General features: G+C 39.2%; 1 protein-coding gene across 6 annotated transcripts in view; it reads left to right on the top strand.

The window, feature by feature from the left end:
- The window catches only part of rasgrp3 (RAS guanyl releasing protein 3 (calcium and DAG-regulated)), a 39,281-nt gene extending 13,145 nt beyond the window's left edge, over positions 1–26,136 (top strand). For 3 of the 6 annotated variants that reach the window (XM_084948678.1, XM_084948677.1, XM_084948676.1), the window contains exons 2-18: positions 1,991–2,069; positions 2,348–2,450; positions 6,497–6,559; positions 6,748–6,879; positions 7,250–7,397; positions 12,479–12,652; positions 17,221–17,337; positions 17,452–17,589; positions 17,693–17,971; positions 18,418–18,495; positions 18,843–18,956; positions 19,046–19,161; positions 20,305–20,452; positions 22,124–22,160; positions 22,972–23,121; positions 23,579–23,967; positions 25,371–26,136. In XM_084948678.1, coding sequence (XP_084804804.1) covers positions 2,000–2,069; positions 2,348–2,450; positions 6,497–6,559; positions 6,748–6,879; positions 7,250–7,397; positions 12,479–12,652; positions 17,221–17,337; positions 17,452–17,589; positions 17,693–17,971; positions 18,418–18,495; positions 18,843–18,956; positions 19,046–19,161; positions 20,305–20,452; positions 22,124–22,160; positions 22,972–23,121; positions 23,579–23,967; positions 25,371–25,379 — 2,265 coding nt within the window. In that variant the 5' untranslated portion in view covers positions 1,991–1,999 and the 3' untranslated portion in view covers positions 25,380–26,136. Of the gene's footprint in view, positions 1–1,990; positions 2,070–2,347; positions 2,451–6,496; positions 6,560–6,747; positions 6,880–7,249; positions 7,398–10,235; positions 10,633–12,478; positions 12,653–17,220; positions 17,338–17,451; positions 17,590–17,692; positions 17,972–18,417; positions 18,496–18,842; positions 18,957–19,045; positions 19,162–20,304; positions 20,453–22,123; positions 22,161–22,971; positions 23,122–23,578; positions 23,968–25,370 lie in introns of those variants that run through there. The other 3 variants (XM_084948679.1, XM_084948681.1, XM_084948680.1) reach the window with 3 other exon arrangements.
- Positions 26,137–27,877: the final 1,741 nt, after the last annotated feature.

Here is a 27,877-nt window from a genome sequence, read left to right as displayed (position 1 = left end):
TGCGTCAACATCAGCATTCTGTGTGTCTGTGTTTGCCTGTGTCTGAGTGTACACAGTTGGATGAAGGAACACATTATTTCTTAACTGCAGGCAATTCATTAGTACTTAGATTTTTTTAGGGATTGTGCTAAGAAGTGGTGATCTCAGCACCAGCATTCCCTAAACCTTCATATTCATACAAAAGTGTTTAGCATAACTAATATAACTGATAGATGTAAAACTACCAATACCCTTAACTATTTATACATTTTCTGAATCAGAAAGGAAGCTACTGATTCAGAAAAATTTAAATTAGAACTTTTTAATTGTTTTACTTATATGAATACATTTTACCGTGATAAATAAAAAGACCTTTAGTAAGTATTTGGCCACATAAATAGTGTAGTCTGCTGTAGTCTGCTATTATGCAATGAAAAGGAATTCATTCAAATGTGCCATTTGACATACGTATATGAGAGTCCTGATGCTATTGATGACACACACACTCTATTTTGGTGTGAATTCTGAAATTTCAATGCATGTAAAACTACACTGACACTATTCAGTTATACCCTCAGAGAATGATCACTTTTGGCTTTTTTTCAGCTAATTGTGCTAACTGTAGATGCACTGGCTTGTGTAATTCTCAATCCTGACTGCAGCATGTCATATTTTAAATTTTAAAAAACTTACACTGTACACTTCTTATCCAGCAGCAAACACCAGACAAACACGTACACTGGAGCCTTTAGTAGCTAAAGAGCCAGCAGTCATTTTCACAAACCTTCTAAGAATCGAGCTCATGACATATACCAGGTCTACCCTGGGGTCTGCTCTGACCATTGGCATGCTAAAATAACTCACCTATGAGTTGCTTAGGGTATGTCCAGCAGGCATTCTCAGATACTGAAGACACATCAGCTGGCTACTTTCAGTGAGAGGGATTACTCTACTTTCAGTGCCTGCCATTACCCTGCTTTTTGTGCTAAGATTAGACACCTTTGATGAAAGCTCATTTACCACTGCTCACTTTAAATTTTTGGTCACTACCTATAGTTCAGTTTTATAGGTGAATATGTGAATGTACATCAACTAGTAAGGTATTCTCACACTCTCCAACACAACCAAAAATCTCTGAATGTGGGAATGCAGGTTTTTCCAAAGTTTGTGGAACCCATAAAGAGCTATAAATCAGAGACCGGTGTGTATATGTAACAAAAAAGCACACTAGACTGTTTAGGCCACTTGTCACTCAGTCAGCATTCCACGTCTGCACAGTTGAGCTATGTACTGTTTGAAATTTGGAGGATTTGTGTAGGTTAAAAACCCCTCTTTGTAGCCTGTCTTATGCAAATGGACACAGTAGCAGTAAACTATAAAACAAGAGTTAACCCCCTTCCCCCCTCCAGAAAACTGTTGTATCCTTTGATCAATGATTTGATCAATATTTGTTGGAAACCAAAGGCATTTTTTTTCAATGCAGTTCTTGCTTATTTCATCAGCAAGACATGCAAAACCACATTTCACTCTAACAGTGGTTTTGTGGTTCTACATCTAGAACTTTTCTAAATGCAGCCCATACCTGTAACCCAGTCAAATGATTTGCATCAGTTGATTTCCTCAGTTCCCAAATGCATAGATTGTTGTTAAAAAACAATACTCATACTAGGCTTGATATAATAGATTGTCATGAGATAATCATTCCTCTCTGAGTGATCATGTTGTATGGACTCAGGCGTGTGGGACGGCATGGTCATTGGTGAAACCCACTGTTGCTCTTTCATGGAAAAACGAATCGTCTCTGCTCTGTGGATAGTGAGCAAATAGTGAAGGCGATCTGTGCAAGCAAAGTGTGGTTAGACTCCCTGCCTTCTTTGCCATGTACAGATTAGCATTAGCACTGGCAATACATCCTCTTCACTTGATCAGAAATTGCTCTTTAAAGCGTGTTCTTTCCTGTCCTACCAGATGTGCTCTCCCTCTAATGACATACTCTCTGTCCTCCTTCCAGCTTGGCGTCATGGGATCATCCACACTGGGGAAGGCAGCGTCTCTTGATGCTCTTTTAAATGAATGCATTCATGGATTTGGTGAGTGACACAGACCATCAGGGGTCCTAAAGGTCCCTTATTCACTGCATTGCAATTAGTTTGTGGTAATTTGCAGAGAATAACTTAGGCAGTCCCTAAATTTATACCATTGTGCAAAAGTGTTGGGACACCCCTAATTTTTGGTGTCTGTTCAATTCTTCATAATTGCATTAATTCTGTATTCAGAAAAACAGTGTATCACCAACATTTTATTTTGAGCTAGGTAAGTGAGAAAGCAGTAAGAATTCAGACTGAATTTTGGGATTTGCTCTTCACAGATGACAGTGGTGACCTGCAGGCTAACCCCCTCCCACGCATTGTGCTGCTGATGCACCGTTGGTATGTTACATCCTCTGAACTGGTGCGAAAACTTCTGATGATATATCCTATCTTGTAGAAATCATGACTCGTTGCTCATACACATTAGTGAAATGGTCCAACAATATATTGAAGTGCTGGCTGAAGCTTGGAGGGCTCATTCACCTTACAGGAAATCTCACCTAAGCTTTTATTTGGTTAATGGTATTCCAGACAGTCTCTTAAATGATATTTGATGCTTTCTGTAAGCAGCTGCATCTCTCTCAGCTGCTCTCTTGGTGTGCCAGTGAACATTGATGTAAAATAAGTGGTATTGATCTTAGCTTGGATCAGTGACCTTGGAGTTGCTCAGTAGGTGGTTTGTTGTACTATTAGAGACAAATGGTTGTAATGCAGCTTTTTACCTGCTGTAAATTCAAACGCCAACTTCATTCAGTTTTGTATAACTACCCTGTTACCAAAGTATATACAGTCATGGTGAAAAGACAGTACATCCACTGCAATTCTAAGGGTGTACGTATCAGGACATACTGAAATAAAAAATCATCTGGAACTTGCCAGGATCTAAATTAATTTAAATACATCCTGAAAAGTGTTTTTATTTACTTAACACAAACTAAGGGAAAATACAAATGATATGAAAAATGATTAAGCAGCTTACAGAAGCATGTTTAGCTGCAATGCCTGAAGGCATTTTGACTTTTCAGTCTCTTACATAGTTGTGGAGGACTTTTGGAGCACTCGTCTTTAGAAAGTTGCTTCAGTGCATTGACATTCATTTATGCACCCCTTTCTTAAGGTCTTGCCACAGCATTTTGAGGCTGAGGTCTGGACTTTGACTCGGCCATAGCCTTTTCTTTTTTAACTATGTTGTTATAGATCAGACTTTATTTTCTTACTTCAGTAATCAGACACATGGAGAAACCCCCCAACAAGTAACCATCACAATATAACTTCACTAAAACTTCTAACAGACCTTGTGTGTAATGGAGATGTAATGCCAGCCTATTTTCATTTTTTTTACAATGAAAATAGAGTTTTCACACACACACACACACACACACACACACACACACACACACACCACACACACACACACACACACACACACACACACACACACACACACACACACACCATTGTTGTTGTCTCCTTCCTCTCTTCTCTCTATATCTATCTGTTTTCCTGCTGATCTCCTCCACTTCCTCCTCCTTTCAGGACCTCCTGACAGTCTCCCAGATGAGCCTGGGGAGATTTTATCAGCGAAAGCACTTTTGGGATGTGTCCACTTACTGTAGAAAAAGATTTTACTTTTTTTCATTGTCTAAAACAGAGATTAAATAAATAAAATAATAATGCAGGAATATTTCCTGAATACTCGGTTCTGAGTTGCAGTAGGCCCTGTGCTGTGAGCATAGCCTGGCTCTTCATTTAGATTCATCCCAAACTTTAGGTCATAATTCTCTGTAATTGTTAGCTGATAACCTCCAGATTAGCTTGCATAGAGGGTCCTCTATGTTTATTTTTTTTAGAGCGAAGAGGCTTTCTCCTAGCAACCCTTCCAAATAAGCCATACTTGTTCAGTCTTTTTGTAAATGCACTGTTGTGAACTTTAATATTTATCATGCTAAGTGAGGCCTGCACAGTCTGGAATTAGTTCTCATGCAGTTTCTCTGAGCAGTGCAATTTGACCTTGCTGGTACGGTCCTGGAAAAACAGATGGGTAACAGTAAATGGACTAGTTCTTATATAGCGCTTTTCTACTCTATCTGAGAACTAGAAGCACTTTATACAACTTGCCTCATTAACCCATCCACATATCAGCTCTTTCTACTGAAGTGCGTTCCATCTAATGGTCACGCACATTCACACTCTGATGGATGCATTAGAGAGCAGCTGGAGGTTAGTATCTTGCCAATGGATATTTGACATCCAGATTGGAGCAGCCAAGGAAAAAACCACCAACCTTCCGATTAGATTAGATTAGATTAGATTAGATTAGATGAAACTTTATTAAGGTGGGTTCCTCCGGGAAATTCAGTTTCCAGTAGCAAAGCACCGAAAGAAGTTGCATGTTACAGATACATTAAGGGGAATGAGAGTAAGGATATAAGCATAAATACACCATATATACACATATACACATATATAGATACAGAATATACAATATGGATAAATAGGATTGCTCATTTGAGTGAGTGTATTGCACAGTGATTATTGCACAGTCAAATATAAGAAAAAAAGACAAAACAAAAACAAATATTGCAAATATTGCACAGTGTAGAAAAGCACCTACAGCTCAGTTGTTCCCGCCCTCCCTTGTCCCCCTGTTTCTCCTCCCTCTCCCCTCCAGTGAGGAGTTAAACAGTTTGATGGCGTGTGGGACAAAGGAGCTTTTAAGTCTGTTGGTTTTTGTAGTAGTAAATGACCTGTTCTACCTGCTGAGCTACAGAAATCGATGTCTGGAATGTTTTCTAATTGTTAAAAATCTTTCTTATTGACTTAAATATGCCATGTTACATTTATCCTTAGGAGTGAAAGAAGGTATACTCTAACATGACTTTGTGGAATCATCACCTCTTATGTATGTGCAGGAAAGGTGACCTGTAATGGAGTAATAAGTAATATATTACGCAATGCAGTACTTTTCTCCTTGTACAAAGTAGTTTGTTAAATTACAGTTATGTTACTTTGCAACATGGCCTGTTTAGTTGGTAGGCAACAATATAACACCAAACTCACTGTACAAATCTCTATGCTAACAAGGACATGCACAAGATCTTTCTTTCAATAGTCTATTTAAGTGCTACCCCAAAGCTAACTGACAGCAAAGTGGGTAAAAACAGCCCATAGAGCACTTCACAGAAAAAAACGTTGTGATCAAAGTGATTGGACCCTAAGAAAGAGTTTGAGCAGAAATGCACAATCCTACTAACTTCTTCAGTTCTACTTTAAACCTCCCTAAGTATTGGCACACTCCACTTTAGCAACACTCTGTCTCTTGCAGTTAGCTTTGATGTCATGTTTACAGTAAAGCAGTGATTCTCAAACTTTTCACAAGAGTACCACCTCATAAAATATATGGCTCTTAAAGTACCACCCTTATGACCGAAATTAGTATTACTAATGTCCTGGGTCGGCAACACAGTGTTTTCTGTTTGGTATTGGTATCTGTCTGTGTCTTTGTTAGTTTTGGTTCTGTGTTCCCACTGTTCTGTGTTAGTACTGTGCCTCTGAGTTTAGTCTGTGGATTTCCTGTTTTACATTTAGATGGTCTTGTCTCATGTTAGTGTATTCTGCTTTACTTCCTTGTCTTGTCTTGCCCAATTAGTTGCAGCTGTGTTGCCATCTGTTCCCTCACGTTCATGCCTGTGTATATATATTGTGTGTTTGCCTTTGCTCGTCGTTACTCCGTCTGTGTTACTCGGTGTATCTCTGCATCTCTCTGCCCTACAGTCTCTGTGTCATCACTCTGCGTCCTAATGGTTTCAGGTTAGTTGGTTAGTTGTCCCCAGTTTACGTTTTGGTAGCTCCTCCGTTCCTGTTTTTGCCATTTTGCCAATCCTGTAAATAAAGCTCACTCGCATCACAGCCTATGCTGTGATGCGAGTGGTAAGTGAGAAATCTTGGTTCCTTACTCTCACACACCACACGACTGCGCTGAGCTACTTGGTGTTTGCCTTTTGCATTCCTAATCCAAGTCAATAAGGCGTCAAGCAGAAGGCTGATGGTAACTGGATGAGATGTCCTGCATAATCCATTAGAGGCAAAGCTTGAGGGCAGCATAGTGACAAGATGGTTAGCACCAATGACTATAGAAAACAGTCATTGGTTAGCACTGTTGCCTTGAAGCAGCTAAGTTTTGGGTTTGCAAAATCACATGGTTAGCTTAATTGGTGATTCTAAATTCCCCTTAGGTGTGAATTATTGCCTGCCTCTCTGCGTTAGAGGCAACCTGTCCAGAGTGTAACAAACAACCTCTATCTCACAAATACATGCCATTCCAAAATTAGATGGCGATTCTGTGTTTTTGTATTCAAACAAATTCCTTATTTTGTTGATTTGCTGGTTTTGTTAAATCTTGAAAAATGTCCTTAACTTAAGCCCACGTACCGTAACTGCAGTGGTGACAACTGCCAAAGAACCAGGCTGAAGATTTGTTATTTAATGAGGTAAGTTGGTACTCATACATTCTCCTACATGTCAGACAGTCAAACTTCCTGCATCATACCACCCATCGTAAAGGGGCTTACATGTCATAAATGTCCCGGTCTGTCACACACTAATAAAGGATATACTATAATCTGCATTCGTCCCATGTTTATCTATTTGATGTATAATTCCAAATATGTGTACTTAGGTACTGGATAGTAACATTTCCTGCAGAGTTCAACCTGGACTTGGGTCTGATTAGAATAACAGAGGAGTTCAGAGACGTGGCAGCTCAGCTTGGCTGTGAGGAGCATTTCAAATTCATCGACATCTCAACCATGTAAGACATCAAGGGCACACAGATGCAGCTGAAGAAACTCTTGATATAATCACTCAATTTTAACAAAATGTAACATCTGGGCTGGGTAAAATTTAAAAATAAAATAAATAAAATAATAATAAAATAAAAACTTTTTTATTTAAAGGGGACAATTTTTTGGTTATTTCCAGCTCTTTATTTTTACCATCAAAAGGCTACACTGGTGTTGTATGACTTACAGTTCTAAATAATAAAATAATCCAAATTAAGTCACACAACCATGAGATTTAAAGAGTGCACATCTAAAGCTTAAACATGTCAAAGAACTGTTCCGTTGATTCTTATGCTTTTATTCGAGTGGCTAATTGCTTCTCAATTGTTCTGCTTGCAGTCCATCATACGACTGGATGAGAAGGATTACCCAGCGGAAAAAGCAAACCAAAAAAGGGAAGGCCTCCCTGTTGTTTGACCACCTGGAACCCATAGAGCTGGCTGAGCATCTCACCTTCCTGGAATTCAAATCCATCCGAAGGATATCGGTACATTCAACTGTTGAGTGATGGCTGCTTTGTGGCTCAGGGATGGTTCTGGAATTCATTGTCGGCAGAGGATGAATCCTAACACCATTTTAGTGCTCTATATACAATACCCTCTTACAAACTTCTCCTTCATAACTATTCTACAGCTACTGTACTAGTGTGGTCAGGGAAAATAAATAGTTTAATTATGACACCACATAGGGATATGTCACCCTGAGGAAATCTAAAACTTAAATAGTAAAAAGAAGGCTCACAGGTTTATTAAATACAGATGGCCATATTAGGCTTCTCCTTAATATAGTTTTATTAAAAAATGATCAACATGAAAACAATACATGTGAAATATGTATTGAACAAGAAGGTATTGTGGAACACCATCTATTTATCAATGGCAATACAAAGTAAAAATGGACTAGGATGGGACATTTCAGAACCGTAGAAGGAGGGTTATAAAGGGGAACACACACACACACACACCTATGGTGCTATGTAATAAGTGCGATTGTGAAGGAGAGATATCCCCAGGGTTGCATTACTACTGACTGTCCACTCCCAGTCCTATCCAGCAGCAGGGAAAAGTAGGGCTGGGTATGTCTGTGAAGGTTCTCAGTCATCCAGGTCATCGTAGTCAAAGGAGCTTGCAAAGAAAAGCGTCTGGACTTCTTTAAGTTACTTGAAGACGTTTCACCTCTCATCCGAGAAGCTTCTTCAGTTCTAAGGTCAAATGGTGGAGAATCCCAGATATAAACCTAGTGGGAGTATCCCCCCACAGAGGGACAAAAGGACCCCCTGATGATCCTCTAATCCTATGGGAGACACCTTGGCTCAGGCGATTAGAGGATCATCAGGGGGTCCTTTTGTCCCTCTGTGGGGGGATACTCCCACTAGGTTTATATCTGGGATTCTCCACCATTTGACCTTAGAACTGAAGAAGCTTCTCGGATGAGAGGTGAAACGTCTTCAAGTAACTTAAAGAAGTCCAGACGCTTTTCTTTGCAAGCTCCTTTGACTAGGGCTGGGTATCATCACTGACTTCTATTCGATTCGATTCCGATTCAATTTTGACTCAGACAGAGAAGCACAATATAGTAATTCAGCTGGATTCATGCGGTCTAAGATTTCAGGTGCCCAACAGGAACAGTTACACATTCCAGATAAAAGCTACTCCAAGTCTATTCAGGAAATGCTGCCAGAGACATTATCAAATGGTAATCAAAAATCTATAAAAAAAACTATACCAGTGAAATGTGACACTGTTGTAAAAATGACAAGAGGTGAATGCTGCAGCAAATCATAAATATTGTAATTAAGTGCGCAAAGCAGTGGAAGAAAAATAAAGATTTTAATTCAGCTAACAGATCATCTGCAGAGGAATGGCTTATTTGAAGAGTTTCAGTCAGGTTTCAGAGCTCATCACAGCACAGAAACAGCTTTAGTGAAGGTTACAAATGATCTTCTTATGGCCTCTGACAGTGGACTCATCTCTGTGCTTGTCCTGCTAGACCTCAGTGCAGCGTTCGATACTGTTGACCATAATATCCTATTAGAGCGATTAGAACATGCTGTAGGTATTACAGGTACTGCACTGCAGTGGTTTGTATCATATCTATCTAATAGACTCCAATTTGTGCATGTAAATGGAGAGTCCTCTTCACACACTAAGGTGAATTATGGAGTTCCACAGGGTTCAGTGCTAGGACCAATTCTGTTTACATTATACATGCTTATACAGGCAGTATCTTTAGAAGACATAGCATAAATTTTCACTGCTATGCAGATGACCCCCAGCTCTATCTCTCCATGAAGCCAGATAACACACACCAATTAGTTAAACTGCAGGAATGTCTTAAAGACATAAAGACCTGGATGGCCGCTAACTTTCTGCTTCTTAATTCAGATCAAACTGAGGTTATTGTACTCGGCCCTGAAAAGCTTAGAAATATGGTATCTAACCAGATTCTTACTCTGGATGGCATTACCTTGGCCTCCAGTAACACTGTGAGGAACCTTGGAGTCATTTTTGACCAGGACATGTCCTTCAACGCACATATTAAACAAATATGTAAGACTGCTTTCTTCCATTTGTGCAACATCTCTAAAATTAGAAATATCCTGTCTCAGAGTGACGCTGAAAAACTAGTTCATGCATTTATTACTTCCAGGCTGGACGACTGTAATTCATTATTATCAGGATGTCCTAAAAACGCGCTGAAAAGCCTTCAGCTAATCCAAAATGCTGCAGCAAGAGTACTGACAGGGACTAGAAAGAGAGAGCATATTTCTCCTGTTTTGGCTTCCCTTCATTGGCTTCCTGTTAAATCCAGAATTGAATGCAAAATCCTGCTCCTCACATACAAGGTCTTAAATAATCAGGCCCCATCTTATCTTAATGACCTTGTAGTACCATATCACCCTATTAGAGCACTTCGCTCTCGCTCTGCAGGCCTACTTGTTGTTCCTAGAGTATTTAAAAGTAGAATGGGAGGCAGAGCCTTCAGTTTTCAGGCCCCTCTTCTGTGGAACCAGCTTCCAGTTTGGATTCGGGAGACAGAAACTATCTCTACTTTCAAGATTAGGCTTAAAACTTTCCTTTTTGCTAAAGCATATAGTTAGGGCTGGACCAGGTGACCCTGAATCCTCCCTTAGTTATGCTGCAATAGACGTAGGCTGCCGGGGGATTCCCATGATGCATTAAGTTTTTCCTTTCCAGTCACCTTTCTCACTCACTATGTATTAATAGACCTCTCTGCATTGAATCATATCTGTTATTAACCTCTGTCTCTCTTCCACAGCATGTCTTTTATCCTGTCTTCCTTCTCTCTCCCCAACCGGTCGCAGCAGATGGCCCCGCCCCTCCCTGAGCCTGGTTCTGCCGGAGGTTTCTTCCTGTTAAAAGGGAGTTTTTCCTTCCCACTGTCGCCAAAGTGCTTGCTCATAGGGGGTCATATGATTGTTGGCTTTTTCTCCGTATCTATTATTGTACGATCTACTGTACAATATAAAGCGCCTTGAGGCGACTGCTGTTGTGATCCGGCGCTATATAAATAAAATTGAATTCAATTAATTCAAGTTAACTGCTTTATCACTGAGCACAATTGCTGCTGCTATTTGTAAATCACTGAATTAATACATGCACATTCCTGCAAAAATCTCTCCAGAGCAGGTTGGATCCACAGAGGTGGCTGTGCTCCAGAGGCAGAGTAGGCCATTCGAAGGGAGGTGCTTCAATCCCTTTGTACGATAGGCTCTTGTTTCCATCCCAAAAATAAGTCTTGACAAAAAACTAAATGTGTGTGTTAATGAGAAATGCTGTATAAAATATTTTGAGAGCTCAAGTTAAGCAGAAAGGTGCCCTATAAAAACTAGCCTTTATGCATCCGTTTATACGTTAGCAGTAGTAACGTTTGGTAGTAAGAACCGAAAACCCTAAAAGTTACCTGGACAGCCCAAAAGCTTGTTTCATACTCTGGTCAGGAGCAGGTAAGGAGTTTCAGTTTTAAATCACCTTTAAATACCACATTTTCACTGTTTCTTTCATTTAATATAGATTCTCTGCTTGAGGAATAACTGGGGAATAACTTTTACATGTGCAGCCGTATGCAGTTAATTTGGTAAATGTATAAAATATTTCAGTTTCATACTCCTGCTAAGTCACTTTTACACTGCTAGAAATATAGCTACAAGAACACACATACCAGAGTGTCACATTTTACTGATAATTACCATTTCATAATGGCTCCAGAGTATGTGGCCCTCATATGGATCATTTGAGATGGAAGAAGAGTCATATGATCCGTAAAACCCCCCCTTTTAGATCGGTAATGACCAACCGTTTCATGTGACCTCGCAGGGAAAACGCAGCTTAGCAAGTTGATAACTAGATTCATGTGACCACTTATCCTGATCGACAAACTAGGGGTAAATGAATCCAGGTAACAAAAACACGCCCTGGGTCTGTTGAACTTGCTTCATAGTACATGGCCCAGGTTATGTATTCAGCATAAGGGATTTGTAACCACTGACCGGAAGGCATCAATAAACCCCAGCAGCTGACTAATTTCCGGCTGTAGCATAAATCTCCAGAGACCTCAATAAAGGAATGCTGTATCACAACTGTAGGGTGTAACACATCTGTGTCCTCTGTTAGAAATAAACAGCTGGCCACATACCCGGATTAAAACTACTTTAGATTGCACAGAATTCACAGACAGCCAATATACCAAAGTCCACGGAAGACAAAAGACTCCATGAGCAAGAAGAAATTCTGCATGATTGTGTCTTGGGAAAGTTCTACCCATCCCTGACTTCAGAATTGAGCACACAGAATGGCTACACTGGCTACAGAATTAAATCCCTTCTTCAAACAGTTCCATGGGGCCTTTGATCTCAGTGTTTTTGATAAATGGAATTTATGAAAAATGAAATATAACCTTATCCTTTCAGGACATACATGGGCTCCCAAAACCAGCCCTGATCTGCTGTGCAGTTTTTTGGCTCAAAGCTAATGCTAACTCATGCTATCACAGGTGTCGAACTCCAGGCCTTGAGGGCCGGCGTCCTGCAGGTTTTAGATGTGTCCTTGATCCAACACAGCTGATTTAAATTGCTAAATTACCTCCTCGACATGTCTTGAAGTTCTCCAGAGGCCTGGTAATGAACTAATCAATTGATTCAGGTGTGTTGACCCAGGGTGAGATCTAAAACCTGGCCTGGACACACTGGCCCTCGAGGCCTGGAGTTCGACACACCTGTGCTAGATGGAGAGCTTCTGGAAAGCTGAACATTTGCTGGGATTCCATTCTGCTGTGATGGGCCATCGGCGTCTTATCATCAAACAGCTTAACTGAATTCTATATATCAATATGTGGGAGAAAAGGCTTACACTAGCTGACATATGGTTAGGTGTTTAATAGATTTCCTAGAATAGGACCCAGATCAAAATGTAGGGTGGTAGAGAAGTAGGCAGTTTTAACACTGGTACAAAAACAGTATGTAAAGGACATTTTTTTTCAGTCTTTGCGTAGGATCTTTTCTGATTCTGTAAGGCAGATACCTGATTTATGTTACTCTGTCGTTCCTAGTTCACTGATTACCAGAGCTATGTGATCCATGGCTGTTTGGTGGACAACCTGACTCTGGAGCGCTCCATTGCTTTGTTCAACGGCGTTTCACAATGGGTGCAGCTGATGGTTCTCAGCAAACTCACACCTCAGACCCGTGCAGAGGTCATCACAAAATACATCCATGTGGCACAGGTAAGCCAAGGAGGGCAAGGCTCTACGCACAGCTCTTCCAGCTTTCACAAAGTATTTCTCTCCAAAACATATAGAAATAACAGGGTGACTCAGCACTGTTACAAAACCATACTATATAATTAAGTTTAAATTCCACATTCCACATAAATTCCAAATCTTAAACTCAAGATTTTTCTTTTGACTAGTCAAACAAATTATCAAGAAAAATGCAACAGTAAAATCTTACAGATTAGAAAAAACCCACTCAGCTAAAGTGGCAAAACAGCATCTTGGCTTTGTTCATTTGCAGTGCAGAGGCTCAGAGATGTTATGATAGCTTTTCCCCTAAACTGCCACCTTAAAGTCTAACATAGTAAGACAGGGTTAGGCTACATTTAAAGCCACATGTACAACCATTACAGTTTCAGAAGCCAGAAGTTACTTTCAATTTATGTCTTTTTTTAATATGCATTTTGGCCTCATAGTTGTTCTAATATAATATTTTTGTATTTATGCAGCAGTCTGCTACTTCCTGAGCCTTGTTCAGCTGGAGGTTTCTTCCTGTTAAAAAGGAGTTTTTTCTTTCCACTGTCCTTTGATTTGTCAAGGTTTTCTCTCTGATATTGTACCTTAACAATGTAAAGCACCTTGAGGCAACTGTTTTTTATTGTGTGAATTGAATTAAACTGAACTGAATTAATTTATGCCAGATACATTAAATTATAGCTAAGGCAGTAGATGTGAACTAAACTCACATCTGTCACTAAATGATGATTGGATTGGACTGACTGAACCTTAAGAGGCTAACACTTCACATATTTTCATCGTTTTTAAACCATTCAGTGAGCTCCCTATGGATAGTATAGTATAGTATATAGAAAGATAGATAGATAGTTTGTATCTAGGGGGAGAGATGGGCCCTGCATAAACAAATAACCCGTTTAACTTTAAAAGGCACAGTGGTGTTATAGAATGTCCCCCTTTTTTTAAAAAAAATAATTCTTCGTCAACCACATAACTGAAGTGTGCCATCTGGAGGATGTAGGCTGAATATCATGCTGCTGTTTCTCTCACACATACCTGACATTTTTTATATGTGTTTCTGCCATCAAATTCAAAAGAAACTGGTTTTTCATGAGAGAGTAACATGTTTCAAATAAATGATATAAGAAATAATACTAGTGTTTGGTAAATGGACAGGTGTTTACGTAGCACTTTTCTTCTCAAGCTGAGCACTTAAAGGGCTTTTTGCTACAAGTCTTATTCACCGACACACTGGATTTGTAAAAAGAGAATGCAAATATACATTCTTATTCTTGAATGGTAAATGGCCTGTATTTGTATAGCACTTTTCTAGTCCCTAAGAACCCCAAAGCGCTTCACACTACATTCAGTCATTCACACACTGGCAAGCTACATTGTAGCCACAGCTGCCCCGGGGGGCACTGACAGAAGCGAGGCTGCCGGACACTGGCGCCACCGGGCCCTCTGACCACCACCAGTAGGCAAACATGGGGTTAGTATCTTGCCCAAGGATATTTGGCATGCAGCTAGGTGGCAGCCTGGGATCGAACCACCGACCTTCTGATTAGTGGCTGACCTGCTCTGCCACTTGAGCTACAGCCAGTTTGTTTCAGCCAGGACGTATCTATTAAAATATGTCTGGTACAGCTTTGATCTCTTGTAGTTAAAAGTGAAAGTCTTATGAGAAGACAGACAATAACAGTTAGCATATGGATTGCACAGGCAGTCACCATTCAGATTTAATGGCCCTTCTGTGGATGAGTATGTTTAGCTGCCTTTAAGCCAGATTCTTCATGGTTACGAATGGTTCCACACTATGCAAAAAAATGGCTTCTTTAATATTTCTAATATTCTCTAATATTTCTCTAAAACAAATAATAAAAAGCATACAAAAAACAAATGCACTTGAGCTGTTGTTCAGTCATAAAAGCTCCCCCATCATCAATATTTATGTTCCATATAGTACACACTGTTAGAAAAAGCATCTTGAAAAAATGGTAATATTCCGGCAGCTGGGGCGCCAAAATACGACCGTATAATTACAGAAAATAACTCCCGCATAAAAATACGGTTATTTCCAGTAATGAAAATACAATTAGTTGCGCTAATTTGACATGGGATCTCGCCTTTTTCAAGTGCCGCTAAACATTAAATTAGGAACATGTTAATGTCATTAAACAATGAAATCATCTATAAATAGGAAAAAAAAAAAAACATCTTAAAAAAACGGTAATATTCCGGCAGCTGGGGCGCCAAAATACGACCGTAAAATAACAGAAAATAACTGTCCCATAAAAATACGGTCATTTTCAGTAATGAAAATAGAGTTTGTTGCGCTAATTTGACATGGGATTCTGCCTTTTCCAAGTGCTTTTAGACATTCAATTAGGAACATTTTTACGTGATCAAACAATGAAATTACCTATAAACAAGGTCACTGAATGTGGAAATATGAATCATAATACGTAAATGTACAGAAATATACAGTTAACAGTTGGTTTAAATAATAATTGATTGCATGCCCTGGGACAGACTGACAGAGGCGAGGCTGCCATATCGCACCATCGGCCCCTTTGGCCATCACTAGTAGATGGAGAGTCTTGACCACGGACACAACGACAGAGAGTGTCCGAGCCGGGGCGCGAACCGGCAAGCTTCTGATCACAAGGCGAACTGCCAACTCTTGAGCCACAAACGCCCTAACTAGCAATGATAATAATACTTATGTGATGTAACACAAGCTTATAGGGATCATGTTATATACTTTTCCATAGCATTACATTTGAATTCAACAGTTCAATCTTTCAAATAACGGACAGATATTTGTGAAATCATGATACATTTGTGAATGTATTTTAACAATCTAAATATGCATATGTACAGACAGATACATTTAATAATCATGAAAATTATGTTGTATTACATTACAGTGATTTAACGTTAATTTACATTCAAAATGTGAAGTCAAAGTCTATTTACGTAACTTTAATGATATTCTAGAAGAACAGAACATTACTGTAAAATGCACAGTGAAATACCTTCATATTAGGGTTTTTTCCTATGGTCGCAGCCATACCCACGACCTTGTTGTTATTAGTTCACATTCATTGGCCGATGCTTAGCGACATGTTATTTATATTAATTGCAATTCCTACCTCTACATTTCTTTTTCAAAATATATAATTAGCACAGCGTGTCTGTGCAATGTTTTACATCATGGCATGCAGAGAAATTTTAACAGAGAAGCTCACACAGAGAGATTAAGCTTGTTATTTAACCCAAAGCTGGCAGGGGGAGCTCTTTATTAAAACACTTGCCGGTGCTACAATGTGCCTCAAGGTTCAACAACAGCACAACAGAAGTCACTCATGGTACAGCACTCTCTCTACAAAACAACAACTGTCAGTGACGCTGCACCACGGCGTAAACACAACATTCAAGATAACAGTTAAAAGTAACGTAACCATAAACAATAAAACAAGAACATCTAAACAGCAGCACATGTCCCAAGGCATGATGGGAGACATTTCTGGATTTCTGGATATTTTTACAATCTAAATATGCACATGTACAAAAAAATATATTTAAAAAACAAGTAAATTGTGTTTTATTACATTTACAGTGATGTTATGTTATTTTACATTTGACGTGTCAGATCACAGTCTACTTATGTAAATGTAATGATATTCTAGAAAAACAGTACACAACTGTAAAATACACAGTAAAATAATTTGACATTACTATTTTTTGGAACAGTGCAGGATATGGTTCTTTCTGTCTGTGTTCTAGGCAAAGAGCTTCTCCATTACTCTTCCATTTGTATTGAAGGATGGATGCAGGCCCTAATTATCTGCCCCGTCCTTTCTCCAACCAAAGTAAAGGCTGTCTACAGAAAGGGTCAAGGATGAATCTACTTAACTCACTGCCATTAGCTGTAATGACATGCTGCACAGAATATTGTGCGCTGGTTTTTAAGATGGCTTGGTCAGCTTCAAGTGCAAATGTTCTCATTTTGTAAGCATGCATATTGTAACATACTGTTATGTTATGTAATGCTGAATTGAAAAGTAAATATTGACTGGGCTCCATGCAGCAGACTGGGACTCATCAAAAGCTTATGATGGCTTGGTTTGGATTTGGTTTTATTCACATAGCCATTTGTCTCTCATCTCAGCATTATTAGATTATTAAAATAAAGTAAGTTTTTACAATTACTCTGATAATCATAGTGGTAGCAAAGCTTTCTTCTTCAGCTATTATCACCAATCTAATATGTCATTGGAGACTGGTACAGTGATAATGAGCTCTTGTATTCATGTACTGTGGTTTCAGAAAGGAGTCAGCTTAATTTGTTGGTAAGCTTTTAGATTAACATCCCCTCCACAGTCCATAAAAAAATTAAATAAAGTTTTTCAGTGTTTTTGAATTTTAATTAAAAAAACAAAACAATAATTGAGTAAATTGCCACACTCCAAACTAGCACACCAAGGACCAAAAGCAAGGCGCTAGGCCACCTCTTTAGACAATAAACAGTGATCTTCAACATGTCTTTCTCTGGTCATCAGAAACTCCTTCACCTGCAGAACTTCAACACTTTGATGGCGGTGGTGGGGGGCTTGAGCCATAGTTCAATTTCTCGCCTAAAGGAGACTCATTTATATTTGGCTCCTGAAGTAGTCAAGGTAAGTCAGTGCCAGTCTTTTGTATGTAGATTCATTTATGATTACTACACAGTTACAGGTGATTCAGTGGCAATGTATTTTCTTAGCAACAAGCCTTTACCCTGTTTCATTAAGGAATTTGTACTGCAGCACGGTGGCGCTGTGATTAGAACTGTTAACTCACAGCAAGAAGGTCCTGATTTTGGTTCCACCACCTGGCCTTTCTCCTTGGAGTTTTCATGTTCTCCACATGTTTGTATGGGTTCTGCCTGGGTACTTTGGCTTCCTTCCATAGTCCAAAGACATGCATAACTTAAACTTTTGATTTGCTTATGAATATGGTGTACCCTTTACCGTTTGCTGCTTCTTGCCACAGATCTGGAATGAGATGACAGAGCTGGTCTCTTCCAACAACAATTACTCTTGCTACCGAAAAGCCTTCAATGAGTGCCAGGGATTTAAGATCCCAGTACTGGGTGTGCACCTAAAGGACTTGATTGCAGTGCATGTGGTGTTTCCTGACTGGATTGGTGATGGTAAAAAGGTGAACCTCGTGAAGATGCATCAGCTTTACATGACCTTCAATGAGCTGGTGTCCCTGCAGAGTGCAGTGGCCCAAGTTGAACCCAACATGGACCTCATCTACCTACTAACGGTGAGGGATTACCACACATGGATTTGAAATGTCACTGTCCAGCTAATTGTGCACACACAAAGGAATCTGTCAAGAGGTTAAGGAAAAATAGATCATTTTATTTTCTAAAGACCCTGCTTAATTTTCTTCACTCTTGTTTGTTTCTGTCGCTTGTTGTTGTTTTCGACTTTTTTTTCATCAGTCAAATCAGGAGGAGCTTCTTATCATATATGAATATGATAAGAAGCTCCTTGAGAATATTGGCTTGTTGTCCTCGTTACCTAGTCTCAGAAAGGATTTGTAGAAGCTCTTTTTTGCATACAACCTTTCTCTTGATAGTCTGCTTTGTTAGTATGGCTTGTTTTTTACTACAGGAACTTGCACTTTAAACAAAAGGTCACTTTACAACCCTCAATTGTTCTTTGACTTTTTGAAACTTATTATACCGCAATCCTTTTATTTTTCAGCTTTCGTTAGATCTGTATTATACTGAGGATGAGATTTATGAGCTGTCATTGCTAAGGGAACCCCGTAACTCTAAATTGGTAAGTTTTAGTGTAATTATAACCACTGCTCAGACATACTTTCATCAAAGACTTTCACCAACTAAAAATCTTCTTTTGGACAATTTCAAATTTTTCTTTCTACCATTTATCACACAGGGCAGAAAATTAAACACCCTTTTGCCTTTGTATTCGGTTTAATTGAATTCAATGTTATTTATATAGCATCAAATCACAACAAGCGTTTCCTCAGGCGCTTTATATTGTAAGGTAAAGACCCTACAATAATACAATAATACAAACAGAAAAAAAGTGCTTTGTAAGATCCTGTTGTCTTGATGTGAATATTTGGTGGGTCCTGTTTGTCTAAGTCTCGTCCTTCTGCACAGCCTACCTCTCCAACAACTCCCAACAAGCCATTGGCCCCACTGGACTGGGCATCTGGTGTCGCTACCAAACCAGACCCCTGTCTGGTCAATAAACATATCAGGAAGGTAGTGGATGTAAGTATACAAACATACTTTTCAAAATCGGAAGAAACGGTTCCTGTTGTAGGTGAAAGTAATCTGTTTCCCTGTCTGCGCTGGGAAAGTCTGTGTTCAGGAATTATGACCATGACCGGGATGGATACATTTCTCAAGAAGACTTTGAGAGCATTGCAGCCAACTTCCCCTTGCTGGACTCTTTCTGCGTTTTGGATAAAGATCAGTGAGTTTGGAACATTACAATACAGTTAAGTTTGTTGTTTTTGCTGTCTAATAAAACATAATCCAGTTTTTCAACAAGGCAATAACTGCCTGAAGTCTAAAACCCATGGATGCCACAAAAAATTCGGTTTTGTTCTTGTTGATGACTGTCTTCAGGATTATTCAGCGGTTTATCTTTTCCAAAGTATCCACTTATTTACCTTCAAAAACTGTTTGGTTGTTTTTGTAGACAGTATAAAAGATAAACTTAGATTCAGCGTCTGAAGAAATGAAACCAGCAGATACACTTTAAACTGCGTTTACCTTAATGACCTGCAGGGGGTAACTCATTAAGCTGCAAAGAGTCCCTCAGATGGAACCTCATTAATGTATGGCCTCAAATCATTCTCAAATAGTGTCAAATCATACAAAATAAAACACTAAGTTCATGTTCAGTTGATATCAAAAGAGAGAAATAGTGTAAGCTCATAAATTGTTGCAACTTCGTGTCCTCATCTTCAGTTTGATATACCCCTCTCTCCTGTCAAACCACCAGAGTCACAGCCTTTAAAATGCTCACCTGGAGATTACACAACTAGACTTGAGCAATAACTTTGTGACATCATGGGGGATTCGTCCATCTTTTGCAGTGTATGGATGTTTTTCCAGTTGCTTTTTTCGTCATTGTCATTTGCACCGTGAAGACCTGTCCAATAAACCTTCCATATGGCTGAAACTGAGCAGGCTGTGTCTGTACAGAGGTTGGAATTGATGAGGCTGCTTCGCTGGTGAGCCAGTGCCACTGGAGATCATACGGACCCATACCTTACCTTACTTTATGTTTCATACTACTACTTACAGGCTTAAGTGCTCTCTCTCTCACTCACTCACTCACTCACTCACACACACACACACACACACACACACACACACACACACACGTGCAAGTAATGTGGGTACTTGTGTGACTGCAGCTTAAGAGCTATTATACAGAAGTACCACTTTTTCCTACACTACTGTCATTTTTGTTTCACTTTGTTTTCATGCTGTGATGATGACAGAGATGGGACTGACCTGTCTATGACCCACTGTCTTTGGTTCATTCTCTTTTTGTTTCTCTCCCTTTGTCTCTCTCTCTCTCTCTCTCTCTCTCTCTCTCTCTCAGAGATGGATTGATCAGTAAAGATGAGATGATAGCATATTTCCTTCGGGCTAACCCTCTGCTGCAGTGTAAGATGGGACCAGGATTCGTCCATAACTTTCAGGAGATGACATACCTGAAGCCCACGTTCTGCGAACATTGTGCTGGATTTGTGTGTATCTATAATATCCTGCCATATGTGTGTCATAATTACTCACTGCATGTAGAATGTAAAGTACATGAACTGAATCTAATACTATAAATTCTGCTGGTTATGTGACTGCATTTATACAGCACTTTTCTAGTCTTACTGATCACTCAAAGCACTTTAGATTTTAAAGAGCAACTACAAGCAGTTAGCAGTCATTCAGAGGCCGTGGCTCAGGTGGTAGGCCACGTTGTCTACTAATCAGAATGTTGGTGTCTGTCCTCCTTGGGCAAAATGCAAAATTCTGAATTGCCTCCATTGGAGTGTGAGTGGATGGGTGTGTGCATGTTGTTCTTTTTATTTGTAGTTATAGATCAGGGATGTCAAACTCATTTTACATCAAGGGCGACATGCAACCCACACTGCACCAGTAAAGCTCCACTTCTGTCAGTGGAAGGATGCTTAACTACACATATATGATATGTGTAGTTTAATAATTTAATATATGATTAAAGTTTACATTTCAGAAGTACATCTTTAAAATTACACAAGATTCTGGTAGCTCACTACCCAGAATGTCCTGTATTTATAAAACAAAGTTTTTGATAATAAATGAAAGTGTTCTTTTTAAGAAAAATAAAATAATCTAATTTCTATAGTAGACAGTGCAAATCAATAACTTTTCTTTAATTTAATTGTTAACCTATTGCTTAACTACTTTGTTGTAGTATATATGGCTGTGCGGGAGGTCATTTTCAGTAGGAAATAATGGTAAATGGACTGGTTCTTATATAGCACTTTTCTACTCTTCTGAGCACTCAAAGCGCTTTACACAACTTGTGCATTCACCCATTCGCACAAGCACATTGTTCTAAGTGCTTTCCAAGTAGCATTCACACACATTCATGCTCCGATGGAGTATGAGAGCAATTTGGGGTTAATATCTTGCCCAAGGATATTTGGCATGCAGACTAGGGGAAGCTAGGAATCGAACCACCAACCTTCCGATCAGTAGATGACCTGCTCTACCGCCTGAGCTACAGCCACCCCAAAATACTGTAAAAGTTAAAAGAAAAACACAGTTAAAAGTCCAAAAATGTATTTCTTGTCTGTGTGTGTGTCTGTCTGTGTGTGTGTGTGTGTGTGTGTGTGTGATTAGGTGAATGAGACTTAGAAAGTACTTTGAGTGCTCAAATAGAGGAAAGAGGTGCAATATAAGTGCAAGTCCATTTACAAGCCAGATCTAACCACAAATTCCTACAGAGCTTTAAATCTGTACAATTTCAGCACCTTATCTGCCTGTGGTCACTTTAGGTCTTTGGACTGTGGAAGGTTTTTCCTATACTGCTAAAGAAAACACACACAAGCACTGGGAAAAAATACAAACTTCACGCAGAATGCTTCAATCTAAGAACCTTGTTGTTGTGAGGTGACAGTGCTCACCACTGTCCCACCCATTCTAATTTTTTATTTTTTATTTCACAGGGTCTGTCTTTGCGTGCTAGTTCTCAGTTGCCTAAACAATACCTGGGTACATACTGTTATGATACTACCCCGAGTCCAAAGCACAGACACAAAAGACGTGCACAGAGTTGCTGGAAATAGTGCAAACAGTTGTAATTGTGTCCTGTTTGTTTTCAAAATTTGCTGTGCTTTGTTGTGACCTGATGCTATTTTCTGTCTATTTTTTTACAGCTCTGGGGGATCATCAAACAGGGGTACAAATGCAAAGGTATAATTTCACTGGCTTCTTCTGTGAAGGTCTTCCAAGAAAACAAAAATGAATAGAGAGAAATAACAATTAGCCCCCTCTGAAATCATCATTGCTAAAAAATCCAACCTAACCTAAAAGGTTAGGTGCAAGATAAGTAAAAAAAAAAGCATGGTTTAAGGTCATCGTTAATAATGACTTACATAGCCAACCTTATTTTTTTTAATGGTGAGGGCAGCCACTCTAGTTCTTTGTAACTTTAACCAGAATTTTAGAGGCGTCTTATACATCAAATCAAGATTGTAAAGACAATGTGGCACAATCAAAAACTCAGAGTAGTGAAGCTTGATTTAGACATTTACAGCGAGTCTAGAGTCCGTTTGCGTCATAAGTTAATTTGCCCCTGAAGTATAATTCACACATAAGGTGAAGTGTTTCATCAACTATCATTCCTGTAGCCAAAAATTTCAAACTTTATGTACTGAAATGGCTACAGGTGGGACACAAAAAGCAGTTATTACACACTATGCTGGTCTAAAATGCAAAATTGTATTTGGGTGGTGAGTCCTGTACAGTCCTGATTTATCCACGATCCTCTGAGGTGGACGTCCATTTGCAGAGAGAAAGAAATTTGACATTCACGTGATGTAGAGGCTAAATCAAGAGAAGGGTATGAGTTAGGCTGATGTGAGAATTTGTTGTTGCTGCCTATGAAGCTGCTGTTCCAACAACAAAGCAAGAAAGTTGATCTTCACATTAGAACTGCCAAACTGTCATGATACTATGGATACTTGAACACATTTGACTATATGCTTCTATTTTTGCTTTGCAGACTGTGGTGTTAACTGTCATAAACAATGCCGTGAGCTGCTGGTTCTGGCCTGTAGGAAGCTGATTCGCTCCGGCTCTCTGGGCAGCGTTTCTCCAGTCAGAGGAACTCACAGCTCACTGCCCAGCAGCCCCACGTTGCCTGCCTGTCAAGGTCATTTTTAGCTACTGCAAACACTGCATACACTCAAAAAAGTGAAAATGGGAGGTTATTACCTTTGCAAAAGTGTAACTTATAATTAGAACAAAATAATTTAATGTTTCTATGGTGCGTGCTTAGATCATATATGATCTGAACAAAATTCAACGACTTAACACTTGTTAAATTTATTCTTGTTAAGATGACGTGATACAATGTAGCAAGAGTTGTTAGTTGCCTGGAATTGCGATTTCAGAAGTCACGTAAGGTTTTAAACCACAGGAAAATCACTGGGGTTTTAAGAGGCAGAAAGCATACCCGAGCACTACTATAGTAAAAAAACGAATGCCTTTACCTTGTACATTTGATGCTTCAGCAGCTGCAACCAAGCCCAAATACCTGAGGTGTATCATGACACTATAAATAATTTGTTCACAGTCCTCTGTTTTGTGTTTCCTTTTTTTTTTTCCAGATGAGGACGAGGTGTTTGAGTTCCCCGCTGTCACACCAGCAGTTCCAGCTCTCGACACTCAGTCCATCACCCTGATGACGGGCTCAGCCCAGAGAATCTCTGTGCGCCTGCAGAGAGCCACCATAAGCCAGGCTACGCAGACTGAACCACTGTGGCCTGAACATGCCTGGGAGGCGGCAGACAGTGGTGCTCACACCTTCCCCAAAATGAAATACAGGACTCACAGGAAAATGTCTAAAAACAAGGGTTTTGCCTGCTGGGAAAACCAGAGTGGCAGGCAATACCAGGCAAGTTCTGCACCGCACTGCACTGGAATCAATGTAGACTCCCAGGAGAAGCCAGACGTCTCTGTAGAGCATGTACAGAACAGGGTTACACACAGAACAAAGGTAATGGAATAGATTATTTGTGGATTTTTATTCAAAAATCAAATTTTAGGCCGGAAGTGTTTCATTTGTAAAAGTCAAACCCCCAACAATTTGATGACCAGCAGAAGAAAACTTTTTTTTTTTTAATTATTATTTGGATTTGTTGCGTCTTTATATAAATCAATTTGAATTCAAATGAATTTAATTTTTTTTAACAGGAAGAGACCTTGGTCAGCAGTCCGGTTGGGTTGCGAGTAAAAAGGAAAAAACAGTGCATAGAGAGACAAGACCAAAGTTAATGACATTCAGTAGTGACATGTAAACACATCAGCAGTGGAAAGAAGAGAGGGGCTCAGTGCATCCTGGGAAGTCAACCAGTGTAAACCAGTAATAACTAAGGCATGGTTCAGGGTCACCCAATTCAATTAAGCTGTCTGTCTCCTGAACCCAGACTGATGGCTCTGCTTCACATTCTACTTTTGATTCTTTTTGTTTCTTTTTGGGTTAGATAACTTATTACTGTGTGACTTAGGACCAGTGTTGGTCAAGTTATTTGAAACAAGTAATTAGTTAACCATTACTGATTACTTCTCCAAAAAGCAATCCCATTACTTTACTGATTACTTATTATCAAACATAATTAGTTACTTAGTTACTTTTCAAAAACATGATACACAACCTGAATACGTAATAAAGCAATAGACCTTGAGCCATATTCTACTTTTTCTGCATAATCCATCATATAAAATTGAATCAAATGGAAAGCCTCTTTCTAAATTTTTTTTTATTTGTTTTAATCTTTCAATTTTATGCACATTGCATTAAGCAAAAATTTTAATTATATGCAACAGTCTTTGACTTGAAGAAATGTGTTTAACATTTAAACCTATGTTCTGCATATTCAATGATATAAAATATAATAATGTTTTGTGTTTACACTCGCTCTTTCAAATAGATGCAAGTAAAACACAGCAGGAAATAAATAAAATCATTCAGCAGCACTGAGTCCTGTCGCTCTTAAATCTATGTTCACCTGTTTAGCAGGAGTGAGGCGGGTGGAGGTTTGCTTGAAAACTAAAAGTAATGTAAGTACATCCATGCTTTAAATGCTGCATGGATGTACTCTCTCCCACACTCCATATCATTGTTGATCTGCACACCCTTACGTCATTGTCATGAGACACTTTCACAAACAAAATCACGACAATTTAGTAACTCAGTAAGGCAGCTTACGGGAAAGTAACAGTAATCTAATTATAGTGTGCAATAGTAATCCCTTACGTTATTCGTCACTTGAAAAAAGTAATCGGATTATAGTAACGCATTACTGCCCATCTCTGGTCTTTAGTTAAAATAAATAAAAAGTAAATAAATTGATGCCACCAACCCAAACACACATGTCTCTCCTCTTTCTTCCACTCCAGAACAGCTGACTTGGTTACAGTGGTGAGAACCGCTCGTGGAGATCCAGAAAGCCCCTAGTCGCTAAGACCAGGAGCTTCAGGGGGATATTCTTGGCTTTCTGAGGTCCCCCTTCAAAAACATGGAGTCATCATGTCCTCTCAAGACTTCAGCACGATACAGACAGAGCGACATGGAGCTGAAGTCAGGGAGAAGAGCTCTATAACATACAGTGTTTTAGCTCCAGGCAGAAAGACACAAGATGAAGGTTTTTCCTTATGGATCGGGCCAGTTGCTTTACATCGTCGAGCTTTCAAATGGAGCTCAGGAAGAATGTGAACAGAAATGATCTGGTGTTGGATTTTAATAAAGATATGCAGCATCAAGATCCTGATGTCACATGATCATAGCAAGGGGAATTTTTTGGATGTTTGTATGTGTAGATGGAAATAAAAGGAAACAGAACCTGAATGTAAAGGGAAATCAACAGAACATTTAGCACAAAGACTCATGAAACAGCATTTCTATAGTGACAGCTGCAGAGCGGCCCACCTTAATTTTATCTTGCAGGGTTTTTTTCAGCAAAACAAATGCTGCAGACAACCTCAATCATTCTGTTGTGATCTCTCTCTCTCCCATCATTGATCTTTTATCAAAGATGATAAAAACATTTTTTACAAATGCTGTACACTATCAAGTGTGGAAGGTTTCATAAATATGCGTTGTGATTTGTGTTTTCCTATTTTTCTGTGTCAAAACAAATAAAAAGTACATATTTATGCAATGTCATGCCATTTTGTCTTTGCTATCTGAAGGGATGTTTTTCATTGTAATTTGATGTTTCCACTGACTTTAAAGTTAAATCATGTGTCTGATTTTGAGCCTGGCAGTGCAAGGTGCAGTCAGTCACACTCACTAACTAAGTTAGCTATTGCTACATCAACTTTAGTCATGCTGTTGTTTGTGAGGTCCTGTTGGGAAGCCTCAAGCTGAGCATTTTTATCATCACCATCCTGGTCTTTATAGGACATGACAAGCAAGGGGTGGATCTGACGTAGAAATCAAGAAACAATGTATGCTGTGGTGCTTAAACGGTGTAATATTCAAAAATATATATTAAATATACTAAAGAGAAAGTGATCACTGTGCAACTCCTAGCAGAGTTCTGTCACATAAAAGCTTTATTGCTCCTGTAAATGAGTGCCATCTTGTGGCCACATTTGGTAATGTTTCTGGAAACTAGCTTTACTATGAGCCAGTGACGATTATTTCTAATGAGACTGTAAGGTTGTATAGTGCAAATGTTGGCACTGTGGGGTTACCCTTATCAGTGCAGAGGCTGCAGCACTTAATAATAATAATAATGGATTGGATTTATATAGCGCTTTTCAAGGCACCCAAAGCGCTTTACAATGCCACTATTCATTCACTCTCGCATTCACACACTGGTGGAGGCAGCTACAGTTGTAGCCACAGCTGCCCTGGGGCAGACTGACAGAAGCGAGGCTGCCATATCGCGCCATCGGCCCCTCTGGCCAACACCAGTAGGCGGTGTAAACAATCATCCAGTTATTACTATTATTATCATAAACTGTTAGATCTGTTACTACTCCTTCAATGAGAGGTCTGGACCTTGACCAGGCGTTACCACTGCAGTTCTTTGATTCTTTTCTTTGTCAACCATTCTACTGTAGGTATGATGGTGTGCTTGAGAAGTAAACAGTGCAGTCAATATATTTGGTACAACTGCGGTAACAAACAGTTTTATTAATAATAGAATTTTTTTTTTAAAATGCAAGTAAAGTAATAAAAACATCCATTAGTTCTAGTAAAAATAAAGAAAGAGTGGACAGGCAGAGGTTGCAACATAGTGTAGGTCACTATTGAAGCTGCTATAAGTGATTACACAACAGGATGTCCTGGTGGCAAGACAGAAGGACCAGTTCACCTTTTTTTAAAATAATTTTTTTCCCATTTACTCACTATTATTGTTGTTGTTGTTGTTGTTGAATGAATAATTCATTTTCTGTCTTTATTTTCTTTTTTTACAGCCCCATTTTTAGCCCTACAAAGTAACATTCTGATATCCAGAAATATACCAATCAGGAAACCCCTGGAGGAGTGAAACATCTGATTCACTAGGCCGACTTCATTACAGGATCTCCAACCGCTGAGAGCCATGTAAACAAGGATGCTTTGCATGGTGTTCATGCTCTGAGCTGACCATCGATGAAGGTTTGGAGTCCAGCTCAGAGCTGGCAGACCTCAGTCTAAGGACAATAAAGATGGTGTCAAACTTTGGAAATCACCAACCACCTTACTCAGACTAATATTGTTGATTTGAACACTGCCACCTCAAGCTTCCCTTTCAACTTCTCGGGGTTGTTATTTATCTTTTCAGATCCTTCCAGCAAATGTCTTCTTCTATTATTAATACTGGCACCTAATTACATCATCTAATTACATTCTGTAATTACACACAGATCTATTTATGTGTATCAGTATTTCTGTACGAGTGCATGGGTACGTG

Source organism: Perissodus microlepis, chromosome 13 (genome assembly GCF_051167445.1).
Source record: "Perissodus microlepis isolate ML-2025 ecotype Zambia chromosome 13, ASM5116744v1, whole genome shotgun sequence".
Lineage (NCBI taxonomy): Eukaryota > Metazoa > Chordata > Actinopteri > Cichliformes > Cichlidae > Perissodus > Perissodus microlepis.
This window is presented reverse-complemented; position numbering and strand designations above follow the sequence as displayed.